Here is a 15,914-nt window from a genome sequence, read left to right as displayed (position 1 = left end):
GATCTATATATCCATAATTCCAACTTCTAAATTTAAGATGTTCAAAATGTTTAGTAGGTTTAATCAGCAATATGCAGACATCTGACAATAAAGAACGTGTGAAGGTGAGTGATTAAACAATGACTTAACTCAGGTATAAGTGCTTCTTCAGAGAAGTCTTTTCTTCAAGGAATAAGGCCTAGGAAGTAGGCTAACAGGTGGCAAGGCACTCAGGTAAGTGCTATTCAGATAAGAGTTAAACAAGAATCAACAACTCTCCTCTCTTATTTTCTATAGGACAAACATTTTCAACATTAAAGTTTCTTTTACAGAATGAAAATCTCTCAAAGAAAAAAGAAAACACTTGATGTGCACATCTATACTTGCAACTTCCTTAGTTTAACATCCAGGATTATTCACTGCAGGTCCAAATCAGAGGTACCTCATCAGATCCAAGTGTGACATCAGCTGACACTCTCTACAGGAGACTCCACCTGAACTCTGTGGAGCCTGATCTCAAGGTTTTTAAGTCTGACCCTGAAACCAGAAGAGGATCTTTCTGTCTCGTCAGATTCATTGTGATCCAGTGATTTCAGTCATGCATGATCACGCTGATGTTTGCACAGAGCAGATAATGAAGTGAACGTTTTGGCACATTTGTAACAGTGAAACAGTTTATTTACAGCGTGGGATCGTTTGTGTGCGGAGTATGAACTGAGATTCTTGAAGCTCTTGTCACACTGGTCACAGCTGAAGTTCCCTTCAATGTGTGCATCTTCATGAACATTACGATGGCCTGAACTTGAGAAGCTTTTGTCACAGTGTCTGCACTTATATGGTTTCTCTCCTGTGTGGACTCTTTTATGGTCTTTAAGCTGATTTGCAGTGAAGAAAGATGAACCACACTGGTCACAGACGTGCTTTTTAACGCCACTGTGATAAAGATAATGTTTTTTTAATTCACTTGATGTGGGGAAGCCTCTCCCACACTCTTTGCAGTAATTCATGTTGTCTCCAGTGTGTCTACGTTGATGTAGTTTTAGGCTATCTGGATGATTGAAAGTTTTTCCACAAAGGTCACAATGAAACGCTTTCCCACCACCACAGCGACGACAGGGTTGAGAACTGGATCCATCTGTGTCGCTCTGCTTCTAAACAAAGACACAAACACAGTGTAAGTTATGATGATATTAAAACATCTATCGTTTCATATTGTATGCAAAACCAGCTGTTCACGGCAATATTTTTTAATCGATTTGATGGTCGCTCTAGAGGCTATATCAATCTCTTGAAGTTCTCTCTTGCTCTTTTATTTAACCTCCTAAGACACTCTTTCATGGCATACATTTTCAATTTCTCTTTGCTATTTGTGCTGATTGGGACCTAAAGAATGTAAAAACAAAGAATTACCTAATTATTTCTTTTATCTGACTTTTGTTTCTGAGAAAAATGACATCCACATAACAGGACATGTGATAGAAAAGTGGCAGTATAGTGTACTTTAAGTTGATATCAGGCCTTTGTAGAGCAAATGTTTTTTTAAATTTTGGTGTAAACAATCGAAATTGTGATGTCCAGGTTGTATGAGATTAAAATAACCACACTATGGATGGACAAATGAATGTTTTTATGCATACTTTCGTTAGGAAAACCACCGTTAGTGAAACCATTGTGCGACTCCGCCGTCAGCTTGTTTATTTTCCACATAAACCTGTCACGATAAAGTTCAAAATCCTGTTGTCTAAGGAGCTTGGAAAGAAAAGCGTCCGGACTTCTTTAGGTTGCTTGAAGACGTTTCACCTCTCATCCGAGAAGCTTCTTCAGTTCTAGTGTCAAATGGTGGAGAGTCCCAGATTTAAACCCCGTGGGAGTTTCCCCCCAAACAGAGATAAAAGGACCCCCTGATGATCTTCTACCTAATCATGAGTACAGTGTGAAAACGGGTGTGGGTCACAATCAGCCAGGATTTCGGGCGAGCTCATTGTGAAACCTAGCCCCACCCCATCATGTGATTTCCTGAGGTCAGATGGCCCAGGGTGTGAGTCAACGTTAAGGCATCTGGGAAGGGATCTCAAAACTGAACTAGAAAAAGTTGCATTTCCTGCGAAAATGCAGTGTGAATGCCGTGTAGTGGAATCTGAAAACACTGTGTAGAAGCTGAACTCTGCTGAAAACTGCTTTATTTGAAAGACTACACTGAAGAGTGTCAAGAAAGCAGATTACATGCAAGCAGGGAAGATGTGAAGCATCTGTCTCATGTAGTACTCGAACCCTTGCCAGAGCAGCTGTGCAGCCCACTGCGCCAAACCAGTTCTGGTCTCAAAACAAAGATATGATGATGATATGATATGATCTACTACGGTGGCAGTAGATGCTAATCTATGACGAAGGATACGGTGAAAGATAGTATCAAAAGCTGCTATAAGGTCAAGGAGAATGCGGGTGGTGATGAATACAATATTTGAATTTTTAAAAAAGCCCTCCACATTTTCTGGAAATATTTGTTGGTGTTTTTAATTGCTTTTTTGTACTGCTTGAACACTGAAGTGGCCCTCCAGTGAGATGATGGCCCACAGCACATTTAAGTTACGTTACATTACTCTAAATGAGTAATGTAATGGAATACGTTACAAACTACTTTTTGGGGCATGTATTCTGTAATGTGTAGTGGAAAACAACATTGGTCACAAGATATTAACTCTCAAGCTGCTCTCCGATGCATCCATTGGAGTGTGAATGTTAGACAGAAAGGTGAGAAACTTAAAACTTTACGTTTTTTCCAACATCAGGATAATTTCAGGAGATTTGTCTCAGATTTGACTGAATATTCTGTACATGAGGTTTTCATGTCTCATTTAGCTTTGAAATTAAAATCAATTCACAAAATACTTCAAAATAAGTGTGACTGTACAAAGAAAAATACATACCTCACAGTAAGTGCACTTGTAGAGTTTCTTTCTGGTGTGAATGTGTTGATGTTGTCTCAGGGAACGTGGCTCTTTAAAGGTCTTCTCACACAGGTCACATTTATGAGGTCTCTCCTCAGTGTGGCTAAACATGTGCTGCTGTAAATATTTGTATGCCACAAAGGTTTTGCCACACTGATCACAGAAGCAAAAATCTTTTTTGGTGTGAATGCGTCGGTGAATATTACGGCTGAGTGGCCAGCGGAAGGTTTTTCCACAAATGTCGCAGCTGTACGCCTTAATTCCAGAGTGGGTAACTAGATGCCTTTGTAAGTACTTACTGCAAGCAAAAGCTTTACCACACTGATCACAACTGTATGCCTTAATTCCAGAGTGGGTAACTAGATGACTCTTTAAGCTTCTACTATGAGCAAAAGCTTTACCACACTGATCACAGCTGTATGGTTTAACTCCAGAGTGGGTAAATAGATGACTCTGTAAACTTCCATTGTCAGCAAAAGCTTTACCACACAACTCACAGCTGTACGCTTTCATTCCAGAGTGAATAACTTGATGACGTCGTAAGTGGCTTCTGTGATTAAAAGCTTTACCACAACGATCACAGATGTACGGTTTAAGTCCACTGTGGACGAATTGGTGTGTTTTTAAGTTGCCAGAACGGCTAAAATCCTTCCCACACTCCTCACAGGTGTATTTCTTTTCTCTTTTCTGTCTTTGAAGTTCATCAGCCTCCTGAGAGTCCTGACTTCTTGCTCCATGTTGGTCCTGAGGTGACAGAGATACAAACAGGCAGTGAGTAAAATGCAGTCGTGGAACAAACTGAACTTTCCAACTCCCTCCATTAGTTGAATCAAAGATGTTAACAAAAACATTGTAGGTGTGTTGGTGATAGTATCACATTATAATCAGATGCTACAATGAGAGTTGTACTTAAAATGCAGGGTTCATACGCCTTTTTTAGAGTAAAATTTAAACACTAATACTAATACTAATAATAATAATAATAATAATAATAATAATAATAATGGATTGCATTTATATAGCACTTTTCGGGGCTCTCAAAGCGCTTTACAATGCCACTATTTATTCACTCTCACATTCACACACTGGTGGAGGCAGCTACACTTGTAGCCACGGCTGCCCTGGGGCAGACTGACAGAAGCGAGGCTGCCATCACCTCTTTAAGCACTTTTAAGGTCCATTTTGAAGCCCTTTCAGCACAACACTAAACATAAAAATAACAATGTATGTTTCACGTCACATCAACCCTGGTAAGACCATGTGAAAATTAAAAGAAATCATCCTTGGTTGACTTAAACGCTTTTGTTCCCTTTTTGTTAAAACTTACAAAAACGCACCACACAAAAACACTGCAAAGGGAAAAGGTCGTCTTGTATGTATATAGTGTATGAACTCAGTTAAAAATGAAGATGTGCAAATGTGAACAAATCAACATGTTGAGATATTCATGTCACATTGAAAAAAACAAAAACACCCCAACCCCACAAAACAAGAAAACGGCACTGTGGTTGTCTTGTGAGGTGGTATAAGTCAATAACCACATGTATGTGTATTGCATGCATGTAACCCCCACATACTGTTCCAATTGGATTAGCCCACACAGGTACGGTGGCTCATAACAGACAAATGATGTAAAATGATAATTTAACCAAATGATCTACATCCTTTCCATTTAGCTTTCAGTCTTTCTAGACGTTATTTTTTTAAAGTGAATTTTAACCTAACAGTGTTTATGGTTGGACAAACCCCATACCTCAGTACAGCACCAATCATTAGAAATGCAAACACCCAGTCAACTTCATTTCTCAACATATTGACTTTAGACTGATTATACATACATGTGATGCCATTGTGTTTATCTTGGGTTAGGTCTGCAGATGTGACCTGCACGTGTAATGTATGACGCCTGGTTTACAATCTCTTGGTCGGGTATTTGCACAGGCTTGGGAGATGATGCGCTCTGTGAGTCTTCATTTGAGCGTGTGTGGTGCTTGCAGTGCGAGTGTAGAACTATCCAGAATGGTTGGTGTCCTGGCGCTCAGGGTCATAGTCATGGAGCTATGGCGGCGGCGGATCTGCCATTGGGAGGATGTGGCAGCGATTCCTCCTGTAGGTTCTTCTGTCGATCTGGATGATGTAGGATCGTGGCTCGTTGCTCTTCCTTCCTACAGTTCCTAGCTTGTCAGAGCCTTTTTCTGTCTGCATTCAGACCACTTGTCCTTCTTGCAATGGCTGTAGTGTGCAGCTGGACCTGTCCCATGACATTTTAGTGTGAGACTTTTGACACAAAGTCGGTCACTGATCTGCCCTGAGATCCTTTGTGACGAGCTCTAAAAGCTTGCTGCACACAGTAATCCCTGCGCGTGTCTGATGAGACATGAGACGTTTGTCAGGGGAGACTAGTGTTGCAGGGAATGTTTCTAAGGTTTAAGAAGTCAAGAAAAAGTCAGTCCAATTTCTCTGTGATTTCTCCATGAGTTGTTTCTCACTATGTACTGCTCTCTCAGCAAGACCATTTGACTGTGGAAACTCTGGTCGAATGAGTGAAGTCCAGTTGCTTCGCAAACTCGTTGAACTGCTGACTTGTGTACTGTCTGCCATTGTCAGTAATGAGCATGTGTGGTGCACCGCTGCTGTGGTTGAGTGACCGAGAAGGTTGATCTCAATCCATCTTGAACAGGAATCTACATGGACCTGGTATTGTTTTCCATGCCAGGTGAAAATTTCGGGAGGTCTGTAGAGGTTCTGTCTTCTGATGCGCATTAGTGCTGCTGCACACTGTGCAAGAGTGCAGCTCTTCCGTGATGTCTTTTGACATTGCCAGCCAAAAGATGAAACCTTTAGCTCTGCATTTAGTTGCTTCAATGCCTAGATGTACTTTGTGGACAATATTGGTGTATTCTTTGTGCAGGGATTGGGAAATCCTCCACGCTGAGCTCATCCCTGTATGGAAAAAAGGGGCTAGAGCGGGCTTGACTTGGCTGTCTCTGATGGGCTATCCTCGCTGGATGACTGTGCTGAGGGCTTGTAGCACATCACTCACTGTCATCACTTCATAATCAGTGTGTTCAACTCGGCTTTGTGACAACGGAGTGAGTGGAGCTCTAGAAAAGGGTGTCAGCAAGATACATGTGCTTTCCTTTTTTGTAGACTAGGCGGATGTCATAACTCTGTAGTCGGAGTAACATCCCCTGGAGCCAGGCAGGGGTGACATGGATGGGCTTTTTTCATTACGGTCACCAGGGGTTGGTGGTCAATTGCTTTGACAATTGTCGCCTTTCCATAGACAGAATCTTTAAATTTTGTGCAGGCGAATACCATGGCTAAAAGCTCCTTCTCCATATCAGCATATGTCCATGGGAGCATGCAATGCAAAAAACTTGCATGTGTTACATACACATAGTCGAAAATTATTTTCTAGGACTCACGTAAACTTCCCCATTGTGAAAAGGTGCAAATCTTTGTTCCAGACATGGAGAGGTGCAAGGCAGATCAGGAGCAGAAATTTTGTTTCTAGACTTTGCGACTCATTTTATTTCTCTGTTAAGAAAAATATTCAATCAGATAGTTATTTGTGGTGAATGAAATGCAGTTCCAATTTCAACCCATTTTAAGCACCACATCTAAAGTTCAAGCACTTTTTACACCTTGAAAGGACTATTAAAATCCAAGGATTTTCAAGGCTTTCAAGCACCCCTACAAACTCTGAAAATTCTACTGTTGAAGAAATATTGATCACTGCAGAAACTCTTCAACTGCTTTTATTGTTATTTAAATGTTTGCTGTATTTTCTTGTAATTTCTGTGGCTTTTCTGTGTGAATGTAGATTCTGTATGTATGGTTTTATGTTCAATATACTTAAAATTGTTAATCTTGTGGGTGTAATTAATATTTTTACATTTGATTTAATCAATTGTAAACCGTTTTAATGTTAAATAATAGTGATATTTCCAATTCATTGAACACATTTAATTAAATCCAAAGAGCCCTTTCCACATCCTTTATGAGCATGCGCAGAGAATGAAAAAAAATCTTCGCGCATACGCATTGACCTTCTTCATCTATGCCACAGTGTGCTTTGGCCATGTGTCTGGAAAGAGGGATTAATCGCGATTCATCCGTTGGAGTTATGGTAATTTCTTCGTATTTTTAATAGAATATAATTTAACTAGTACTTTGTGATAATATATGGGGTATATTTTTCTGATAAAAATATAGGCTTTATATTTTCCGGTAAATATATGGGCCGTATGTGTTCTGTAGGTTTTAGCATTTTGCTAGCATTGGAAACATTTGTTTGCATATTCAACGTTACTGCACATCTGAATATTCCCCAATCTGTGTTTAAAATTTCATTAGAACTCCAAATAGCACATTTTGCCACAACTCAGTGACACAGTCGATTATTTTTTTCACTCAAACTTGGTATAAATACTGCAAATGTGGTGGTAGCCCGCATACCTCATATAAATATGACAGTGTGTAGTTTTTGTCATTAATATCTATTGAAATATTTTTGATTCCTTCTGAACAACACTCCTATGCAACTACACTTTTCTTCCTACTTTCGGGTGGTACACCACGCTAAAGCAGCGTATTCCACGACCCAATGTATCGGAATCAGTGTAACTGGACTCCCAATGGCAGAAAACTGCACACTGTCACTTAAAATATTGGAATAAAAGCTGCTTTTCCCTTTAGTATATTTTGGAAAAGCAGACATTTGTGAAAGTAGGTGTCTGCTGTGCATCCAGTTAAAAACCATACATCTAGATTTTCAACTAGCAGGCTATGTTACATTACTGTGACAGCTAGTGCGCCAACCAGCGTGCAGCCTGTTACAGTCGCTCCTGCTTTTCTCCTAGTTTAGCTCTTTTTTTTCTTACGTATTCTTTTTTTTTTCTGACTTGTATTTTCCTCCATTTTCTATCTCTTACTCAATCATGTGGATTGAGAGAGTTTTTGTTCTTCTGGTGGCCGTGGAACTGTTACGTTTATCAAGGAACGGGACCGCGGCACATCTCCTACACTCACGGACTGTTTACTCCAGAGATCAGCTGATCGCCCTGATGCCGGCCGGCTCGCTGGCCAGGCCCGCAGAAGTACCAGCTGAAATTTGGAGGATCCAGGGGGTCAGTGTTGACATTGTGGAGGACTATAAATACCTTGGAGTACACATTGACAATAAACTGGACTGGGCTAAAAACACCACAGCACTTTACAGGAAGGGCCAGAGTCGTCTCTATTTTTTGAGGCGACTGAGGTCCTTCAACATCTGCCAGAAAATGCTGAGGATTTTCTACGAGTCTGTTGTGGCCAGTGCGATCCTCTATGCTGTTGCATGCTGGGGGAGCAGGCTGAGGGTCGCAGATGCCAACAGACTCGATAAACTGATCCGTAAGGCCAGCAATGTTGTGGGGATGGAGCTGGACTCCCTCAAGGTGGTGTCGGAGAGGCGGATGCTGTCCAAGATAAAGACAATGTTGGATAACACCTCCCACCCACTCCATGACATGCTGGTCAGTCACAGGAGCTCGTTCAGTGAGAGACTGAGATTACCCATGATGCACCACTGAACGACACAGGAAATCATTCCTGCCTGTGGCTCCCTGTACAACGCATCCACTTAACACACTGTTTGCTGCTACAGCTACACATGTTTCTTTTCCAACTATTTATTTATGAGTGACTTATGTATGTATGTATGTATATATATGTATATATTGTACTATTCTTAGTTAGTGTATTGTCTGTCTTGTCTTAATGTTGGTTTAAAATGGAGCACTGTAACAAAAAATAATTTCCCCCAGGGATCAATAAAGTATTCTGATTCTGATTCTGATTGTTTCTCCCTGCAAGTTGTGAAATGAGGATTAGAAATTCATCTTTATGGGGAAAAGCATGTTTAAAATTACTTAGGAACAATTATGAATTGGTTAAACAACAATAAAAATTGACTTTAAGTTCTGTGGGGGTCTCTACAAACATCAAAAAAGTAATTGCCATGCATGTGTTGTTTTGTTTAGAGTTCGCGAATCGAAACGTGAATGCATCCTTAAAGCTTTGATTATATACCTGAATGAGAACCCTCAAAATCTCATCTAAGAGTACATGGTACGTTTATTTTTAAAGGGATATTCCACCCCTCAGTAAAATTTTGACTGTCATAATTCCCAGAGTTTTGTAAGTTGAAAAATTTATTTTCTAAACAAGCCCAGGCATTCTCCTGATCTGGCAGCAATCAGTTTTCTTTAAATTAGCTTACAACAATAAAGTGCAAGGGAACTACTAGGATTTTATTTCCATTCACTTACATTGTTTTATGCTAAACTAAAGAAAATAACCCTGTACAGCAGAATATTAATAATAATATTATTAATATTGTTATTATTATTATTAACAATAATATTAATAATAATATTATTATTATTATTAATATTATAAATTTGGCACCGATCCATCTGAGTGAGGTGTAAATCAACTCTTCAGTCAGTGTAAAGGGGAAAATATTCACCACCTGTTGTGTAGCAGGTAGCATCCAGCTGCTGCTGGACTCCAACCCTTCATCTTACAGCCATTTTATTGTTTTTGTCGTCCTTTCCGTTACAACTCACACAACTATTGGAAATGCCTCCTCCTTGGCCAACTTGGTTATTTACTCCAAAGTCACATTTTATCTCAAGAGGGGTTGAGACTTCCTGTTTGCCCGGGGAATGTTCGCAAGAAAAATGTGCTCATAGGGTGTTTCGTTAGCGTTGTGTGGCCATACCCCACAGATGGTAGGGGCACCCACAAGTGTCCATTTCTTAGTTTTGTTTTTGTCATTCGATACGTGTGCGGTCTGGAACTCTCTCGACCGTGTGAACCGGCCTTAACGGTGTGCACCGCTGCATGCTCCTTCTGCCCTCTCTCCATGTTTCATTTCTCTTTTTCTTGGTCTTTATTTGGTGATAGTCTTAAATCCACACTTTTCTTTGGTCTGTTCTCCTCAGTCTCATTCAGGGATCTGTGTAATCAGGGTAGTTTGGACCATTTATCTAAAATGGAGTGAATAGACAGATGATGCGATGACCAAAATACAACGGATTTAAAATATTTCTGTCCTTTTTAGGATTTCAACATGATGGAAGCTGAAGAGCTCGAGAGGATGGATTTTTGGTGTTTATAAAATAATCCACAAAGGAGCACAGCCTGATGACTCCCTTGAAGATGTTGGCGAGCAGGTGTGCACTTTTGCCTGGGCTAATTTACTGGCTCAATCCGAGTTACCCAAAGCCACTTCGCTACACATTTGAGTTCTTCCAGAAGGTGCTCATGGGACTGGAAGACAAATAACGGTCTGACAAAATACAAGTGCTGAAGAAAAAACTCTGCCATTTTTCTTTTGATTGTGGAAAAAAAAACATAACTGGGGACAAAATGACCCAGATTGATTTTTTTTTCACTTTAACATTTTCTGCAGTTTGAGTTGCTGTGGTAATTCTGCAGACAGAAAGTGAAATGAAGCAGAGTGTTTTGATCGAAACATAGGGTGTGTGACGTGCAGCGGAAATACATATATATATATAACCATGATGGCACAAGACAGACGCCAATTATCAGCGCCGAAGAAGCACCTGAGAAGACATCGCGAAGGCTTCCTGGCCATCCAGTGTAGATGTCAGTGAAACTGTTGGGAAGACAACGTGAACATTTTACTTGTACTGTATAATCTGCAGATTCTGACAGAAATCTGCAGCTATCCTTTGAAGCACCGCTCCTCTAAAACAGCAATAAGGATAATTATTAGGTTATTTACATTATTATGTAAATAACAAAATAACTTAAAGCAAAAATTGGGGAAAGTAAAGTCCAAAGTCTTTATATTAAATTTTTATATTATAAAATTCAGAAAAGAATGGAATTTAATATTCCCCAATCCCTGCACAAAGAATACACCAATATTGTCCACAAAGGTCATCTAGGCATTGAAGCAACTAAATGCAGAGCTAGAGGTTTCATCTTTTGGCTGGCAATGTCAAAAGACTTTAATATCACCAACCATTCCCATGTCATTATGGTGTATCCATATAAATGACCCACCCTGTAGATCACAAAATGATCCATTTTCTGTAAATTCTCTGAATTTCACACATGTCGCCCAGCTGAAGACACTGCAGCTGGAGTCGAGTGTTTTGATGATGCATGAAGCTATACATTTTTAGACACAAGTTGTAATGGCCGCCATCTTCTTTGTGAGTATTTATTAGATGGCCGCTTGCGGGGGAAAGCATGTTTGAGTCTAAGGTTTATTTTGACGGCTCTTTTTTGCTTCTCATCCGTAAACTCTCTCCGTACTCTTTCATGTGATTCTTGCATAGGTGATAAAAGACAAAAAAATAAATATTGCTGTAAACGGTGTATATTGCAACACCACGAAACAAATGATAGCCCATAATATAAAAGACAGATATCGTCATTCGATATACATTTCATCATGTTGCACAGCCATAGATGTAACAGATATTTTTCTCACCTCCTGTGTTGAAGTCATCGTTTCCTCTGTAGTGGCTGAGCTGAGTCCAAATGGCTGAAACTGTTCCTCTGCTGCTCCACCAGACTCTTCTCCTCCTGTTACTCAGCTGGGACACAAAAAGTATAGATATGTATTTTATCCCTGACAAGAAGAAGCAGAGCAAATAAACATTACTACACTCAGTGACAACAATACCTATGAAGCTTCAAGGTGAAACCCCAGAAGCAAAAAGAAAGTCATCAGCTGCAACAAGAACTTGAAAAAGCCACTGAGCTCCCTGCATACCACCACCTTTACCCAGGGGATGCTGCACCCTGTATATATGAACTTCCATATATACACAAAGAAGGAGTCCCACTGAGGCTCATTGGTAGCAGCATAAACTGAGCCACCTACAACATTTCCAAGCACCTCATCACCATCCTAGCTCCCCTTGTGGGGAACACACCCCATCACATCAAAAACTCTGCTGACTTCACCAACAAGGTCCACAAACTTACACTTGATCCAGATGAAACCAGAGTGTCCTTTGATGTGGTCTCACTTTTCACTTGTACACCCCCAACCGAGGCAGTGGAGACTGTCAGGAAACAACTACAACAAGACAGCTCCTTAAAACCAGAACCAGCTTCACCCTGATCAGGTCTGCACACTGTTAGACGTCTGCCTTACCACCACATATTTTAAATACAACGAGGGTTTCTACAGACACAAACATGGATGTGCTGTGAGCTCCCCAGTGTGTCCCATTGTAGCCAAACTTTACATGGAGGAAGCACCGAGCCACATGATAGAGTGAAACAGGGTCTCACAATAGTTTCACTCAGGACCTGCTGATAATGACACACACATTTGCTCTTTTGATAAATCAATGGTCAACAGTGGGTCGATGACCCTTTCAGGGTACAACCCCCACGAGGGTTTAAATACCTGGGAGTCCACAATGCAAGAACTCCAGCAACACTTAAGGGAAGATGAACAACTTTAATAATTGACCAACGCGTTTCGGCTTGTGGCCTTCATCAAGGTCATAGTAAAACATTGTAGAAAATTGCTTAAATCAATCAAACCAATCGAAACTTCATAGATAGATCAACTGACATATAACAGGTAGGTATTGGTTAATTGGGGGCGGGCCCCACACTTTGGAAAGCTCTGGGTTAAGTCACGCTTAAGTAAATACTGGACTAGATCATTAATGATGATGACAGGGGGGAGGAGACATTATCCCCACCTGTCTCAAAATAACACGTGTGAAATACATAAGAAGAATACTATGAATATATACAAAAAAGGGACAAAAGGGCAGTATTTAATAATAAAAGGAGGTTGGTCCAGCAGTTGAATTAAAAAACAAGAGGACATCGTCACACGGGAACAGATTTGTTAAAAGGTCCTAATTTATGTCTCTAAAATGTAAAATCTCTAAAATGTAGACTTAAGATGAGCTGTCGAGAATCCTACTCCTTCTTTGGCTGAAAAAATGAATAAAATTAATTAAATAAACATTACCCATAAACATGCCATCTCGCATTACCCATGCGAGAATAATGTAACTAATAAAATTAGAATAAAAACAAAAAATAAAAAAGGCTCAGTTCAGAAAAACTCAGACCTGTGGGGTGCAGACTCTTAAAGCGGAATATCCAAAATGCTTCTCTTTGTTTCCCGGATAAAATTAATATTACCACCATTTTGGTTTAGTTTAATGGCTTCAATGCCTAGAAAAAATAATGGCAAAATAAAATGCACGCAGGAATGAATTTTGTTCACTCAAATTCAGCTTTTCTTCACTCAAAATAAATTTCTCCTCAAAATGCAAAACTTGCACCAGCAAACTTTTTTTTTTTTTTACGTGCGCTCAGAATAGTGGCACAAAAATAACGCCATAGTCAGCCTCCAGTTAACAACAGTGGTGAGAAACTGCACTACTGAACCTCCACTGACTGAGTAACTGCAGTTTGGTGCTTCATCAGAACTTCATGGCAGGAAGTGTTTCAGAGTGGGGACAGAGACAGTTGCAAAGTTCAGCTTTAGTGAGGCTAAACTCCAAAACCTGTTTTCAGCTAATGACTCTGCTTCTGTCTGGAAAACAATCAGACGGTGAACCAACCACAGACCTAAAGACCCCACTGCACCAACCATTCACAGCTGAACAGCTCCTGCTGCGGATTCTACCAACAAAACGTGATCACAGTCTCTCCACCCTCCATGGGTTCTCTCCATACATGACAGGTACATGACAATCGTGACTCTTACTCCCACAAAGCAACATGTTGTTTTCAAAGTGCTACATAAACAAATCATGGTTTGGTAAAGCAGGTGGACGAGAATCAGAGTCTCCATCATAAACCACAGGTGGACAAAAATAAATAAATAATGTCCAACATTCAATCCACAACATGATTAAAAACATTCTTCTTCTCCCAAATCAAAAAGAGCTGCACATTAACCACCACAATATATTTTTATTCTCTGTGCTTTCAAATATGAACACTGTTTACTTTCATCTGTTTCATTAGTTTTTGTTAACATCTTCCTGTGCATCACTTTACAGCAGCCACACTCATTGAAATGAGACTTTGTAGGAGTTCACTTCCTCTCATGTGTTCATCCACAGCAGCTGGACAATAAAGTTATAGTAACCCTGATACTGCAGCAGATCGCTCTGACTTCCTGTTATCACTTAAATAGAAACGAGGCTGTAGAGGTTTGGTGCAGGCAGAAAAACAGCTGCAGGGACAATGAAAAGCCTTTTCTGCTCCAACTTCTCCCAGCATGCTGAGCTAATGATTAGTTGGTGTTTTTCTCCAAACACTCTCTCACTCTTCTCTCAACGTGTTCACAATAAACTGTGAACAGACACCGAGGAGAGCAGCAGAAGACCTCATTCAGGAGCTAAACTCAACATGAACTGAACTCACAGTAAAGTTAGCTCGGTGCTTACCTTTAGATGAGCCCACAAACCGAGAGAAACTCCGCGATGAAGCTGCAACTCTTTCCAAACACAGGAAACAGATCAGGGAGCAGAGACCCACGTGGTTCACGCTGATCTCAGCTACGATCCAGGAGACAAGGGTGGGCAGATCGATGCAGATATCGATCAGGACGTTGGTAGTGGTTTATGATCGATGCTTTAGTTCGTTTCTCTCCTCTAAGTTCACTACTTTTCTCCCGTTTCATGAAAAAGCAGCTCTCTCTGCTCGGCTCCTCTCCTGCGCACACACTTTGCTCCGCCCCCTTCTTCCTGATCTGCTTTGATTCGAATCTGTTTGGACACGTGACTCGAAAAAGAGGCCGAGCCTTTTTTTTAAACGAATTACAACAAGAGTTTTTTTTTGTTTTTTTTAAAATAAACTTTATTTAACAAACAATGAGTATACAACATACGAACAGATGAAGTATACAAAACAACAGAACATGAACACACAAAGCCAGGGGTAAAAGAAAAAGGTAACAATTATAAGAATACACGCAAAAATTCACATACATAAATTGTTTTGAGAGCCTTTTTGTTGGTGGAGTCTGATATTGATTGTATGTACATTTCCACATCCTTAAAATAATGACAGAAATATGGTGTTTTGTTAGTAAACTTACATTTATGGATATAAAATTTAGCTAAAAGTATTAACAAATTTATCATAAAAAAACATTTATCATGCTTCTTGGGGAACTTAAAGAAACAGAATAAAACATTTTCCCATCGTAAAGAAAACTCCCTTAAAATATGGACAATAACAAACCCGCTAAATTCCTTCCAGAATCTCTGTGTAAAAGAACAGTACCAAAAAAGATGTGTCACAGTTTCTGGATGATCCCCACAGAAAGTACAATTAGTATTTATGTCCCTTTTAAATTTTACCATGTAGTGACTGGCTGGATAACATTTATGTAGAATTTTAAATGAGACTTCTTTCACCTTATTTACAATCAAATATTTATGGGGGACCATCCAGACTGTCTTCCACTTGATATCTGGAACAAATCGGTTCCAATAAGATATTATATATGGGAGAGAGACGATATCTTCTTGGAATAAACTACGTATTCTTTTATTGCTGTTACCAAGTTCCTGTGAAAAGCAGATTTTTCCTATTGGTGACTCAGCTGGACCAGAGAGAGTGACTGAGGTAGAGATCGAGCTGTCAGTGTTTTTATATAACATTAAAGTCCCTGAGGGTGTGCCACCAAGCACCATTGAGAATTCCTGAACACTGATTGGAAAATTATATAGTGCAATAAAGTCGTTGTAAGTAAGTAGTTGTCCCTCTCTATTAACCAGCTGAGCCACCAACAGGATCCCATTTTGGATCCAAGTTTCCAGGAAAAGTGATTTATTTTTCTATAAAATATCTCTGTTGTTCCAGATAAGGTATTTGTGAGGTGAGAAGTTGTGTTTATAAATGAGGGTCCACGCTAAGAGGACCTGCTTATGGAAGGATGAAAGCTTTACAGGGAGTTTCTCAACA

At 39.9% G+C, this 15,914-nt stretch overlaps 2 protein-coding genes across 2 annotated transcripts in view; one reads left to right on the top strand and one right to left on the bottom strand.

Moving 5' to 3' along the window:
* Positions 1–15,914, top strand: part of LOC146626002 (uncharacterized) — a 104,950-nt gene that overhangs the window by 36,730 nt on the left and 52,306 nt on the right. The gene's annotated exons all lie outside the window — the stretch shown is intronic.
* Positions 576–14,499, bottom strand: LOC146626004 (uncharacterized). The gene is made up of 5 exons (XM_085363229.1): positions 14,390–14,499; positions 11,443–11,548; positions 3,268–3,671; positions 2,907–3,186; positions 576–1,130 (listed from the first exon to the last, which is right to left on the bottom strand). Exons 2-5 carry the CDS (start codon positions 11,458–11,460, stop codon positions 576–578), a joined length of 1,257 nt encoding a protein of 418 aa, XP_085219355.1. The 5' UTR covers positions 11,461–11,548; positions 14,390–14,499.

This window comes from Diplotaxodon limnothrissa, linkage group LG9, assembly GCF_057381915.1.
Source record: "Diplotaxodon limnothrissa isolate DT_005_m linkage group LG9, D_limnothrissa_male_GT1.1, whole genome shotgun sequence".
Lineage (NCBI taxonomy): Eukaryota > Metazoa > Chordata > Actinopteri > Cichliformes > Cichlidae > Diplotaxodon > Diplotaxodon limnothrissa.
This window is presented reverse-complemented; position numbering and strand designations above follow the sequence as displayed.

What these genes read in the sequence shown, in the direction of transcription:
- LOC146626004 (XM_085363229.1), bottom strand. An exon ending in GTTACCCACTCTGGAATTAA is followed by an intron (nt 3,187 to 3,267) that starts GGCATACAGTTG and finishes CCACTCTGGAAT; the next exon opens with TAAGGCGTACAGCTGCGACA. An exon ending in ACAAGTGCACTTACTGTGAG is followed by an intron (nt 1,131 to 2,906) that starts GTATGTATTTTT and finishes GTCTTTGTTTAG; the next exon opens with AAGCAGAGCGACACAGATGG.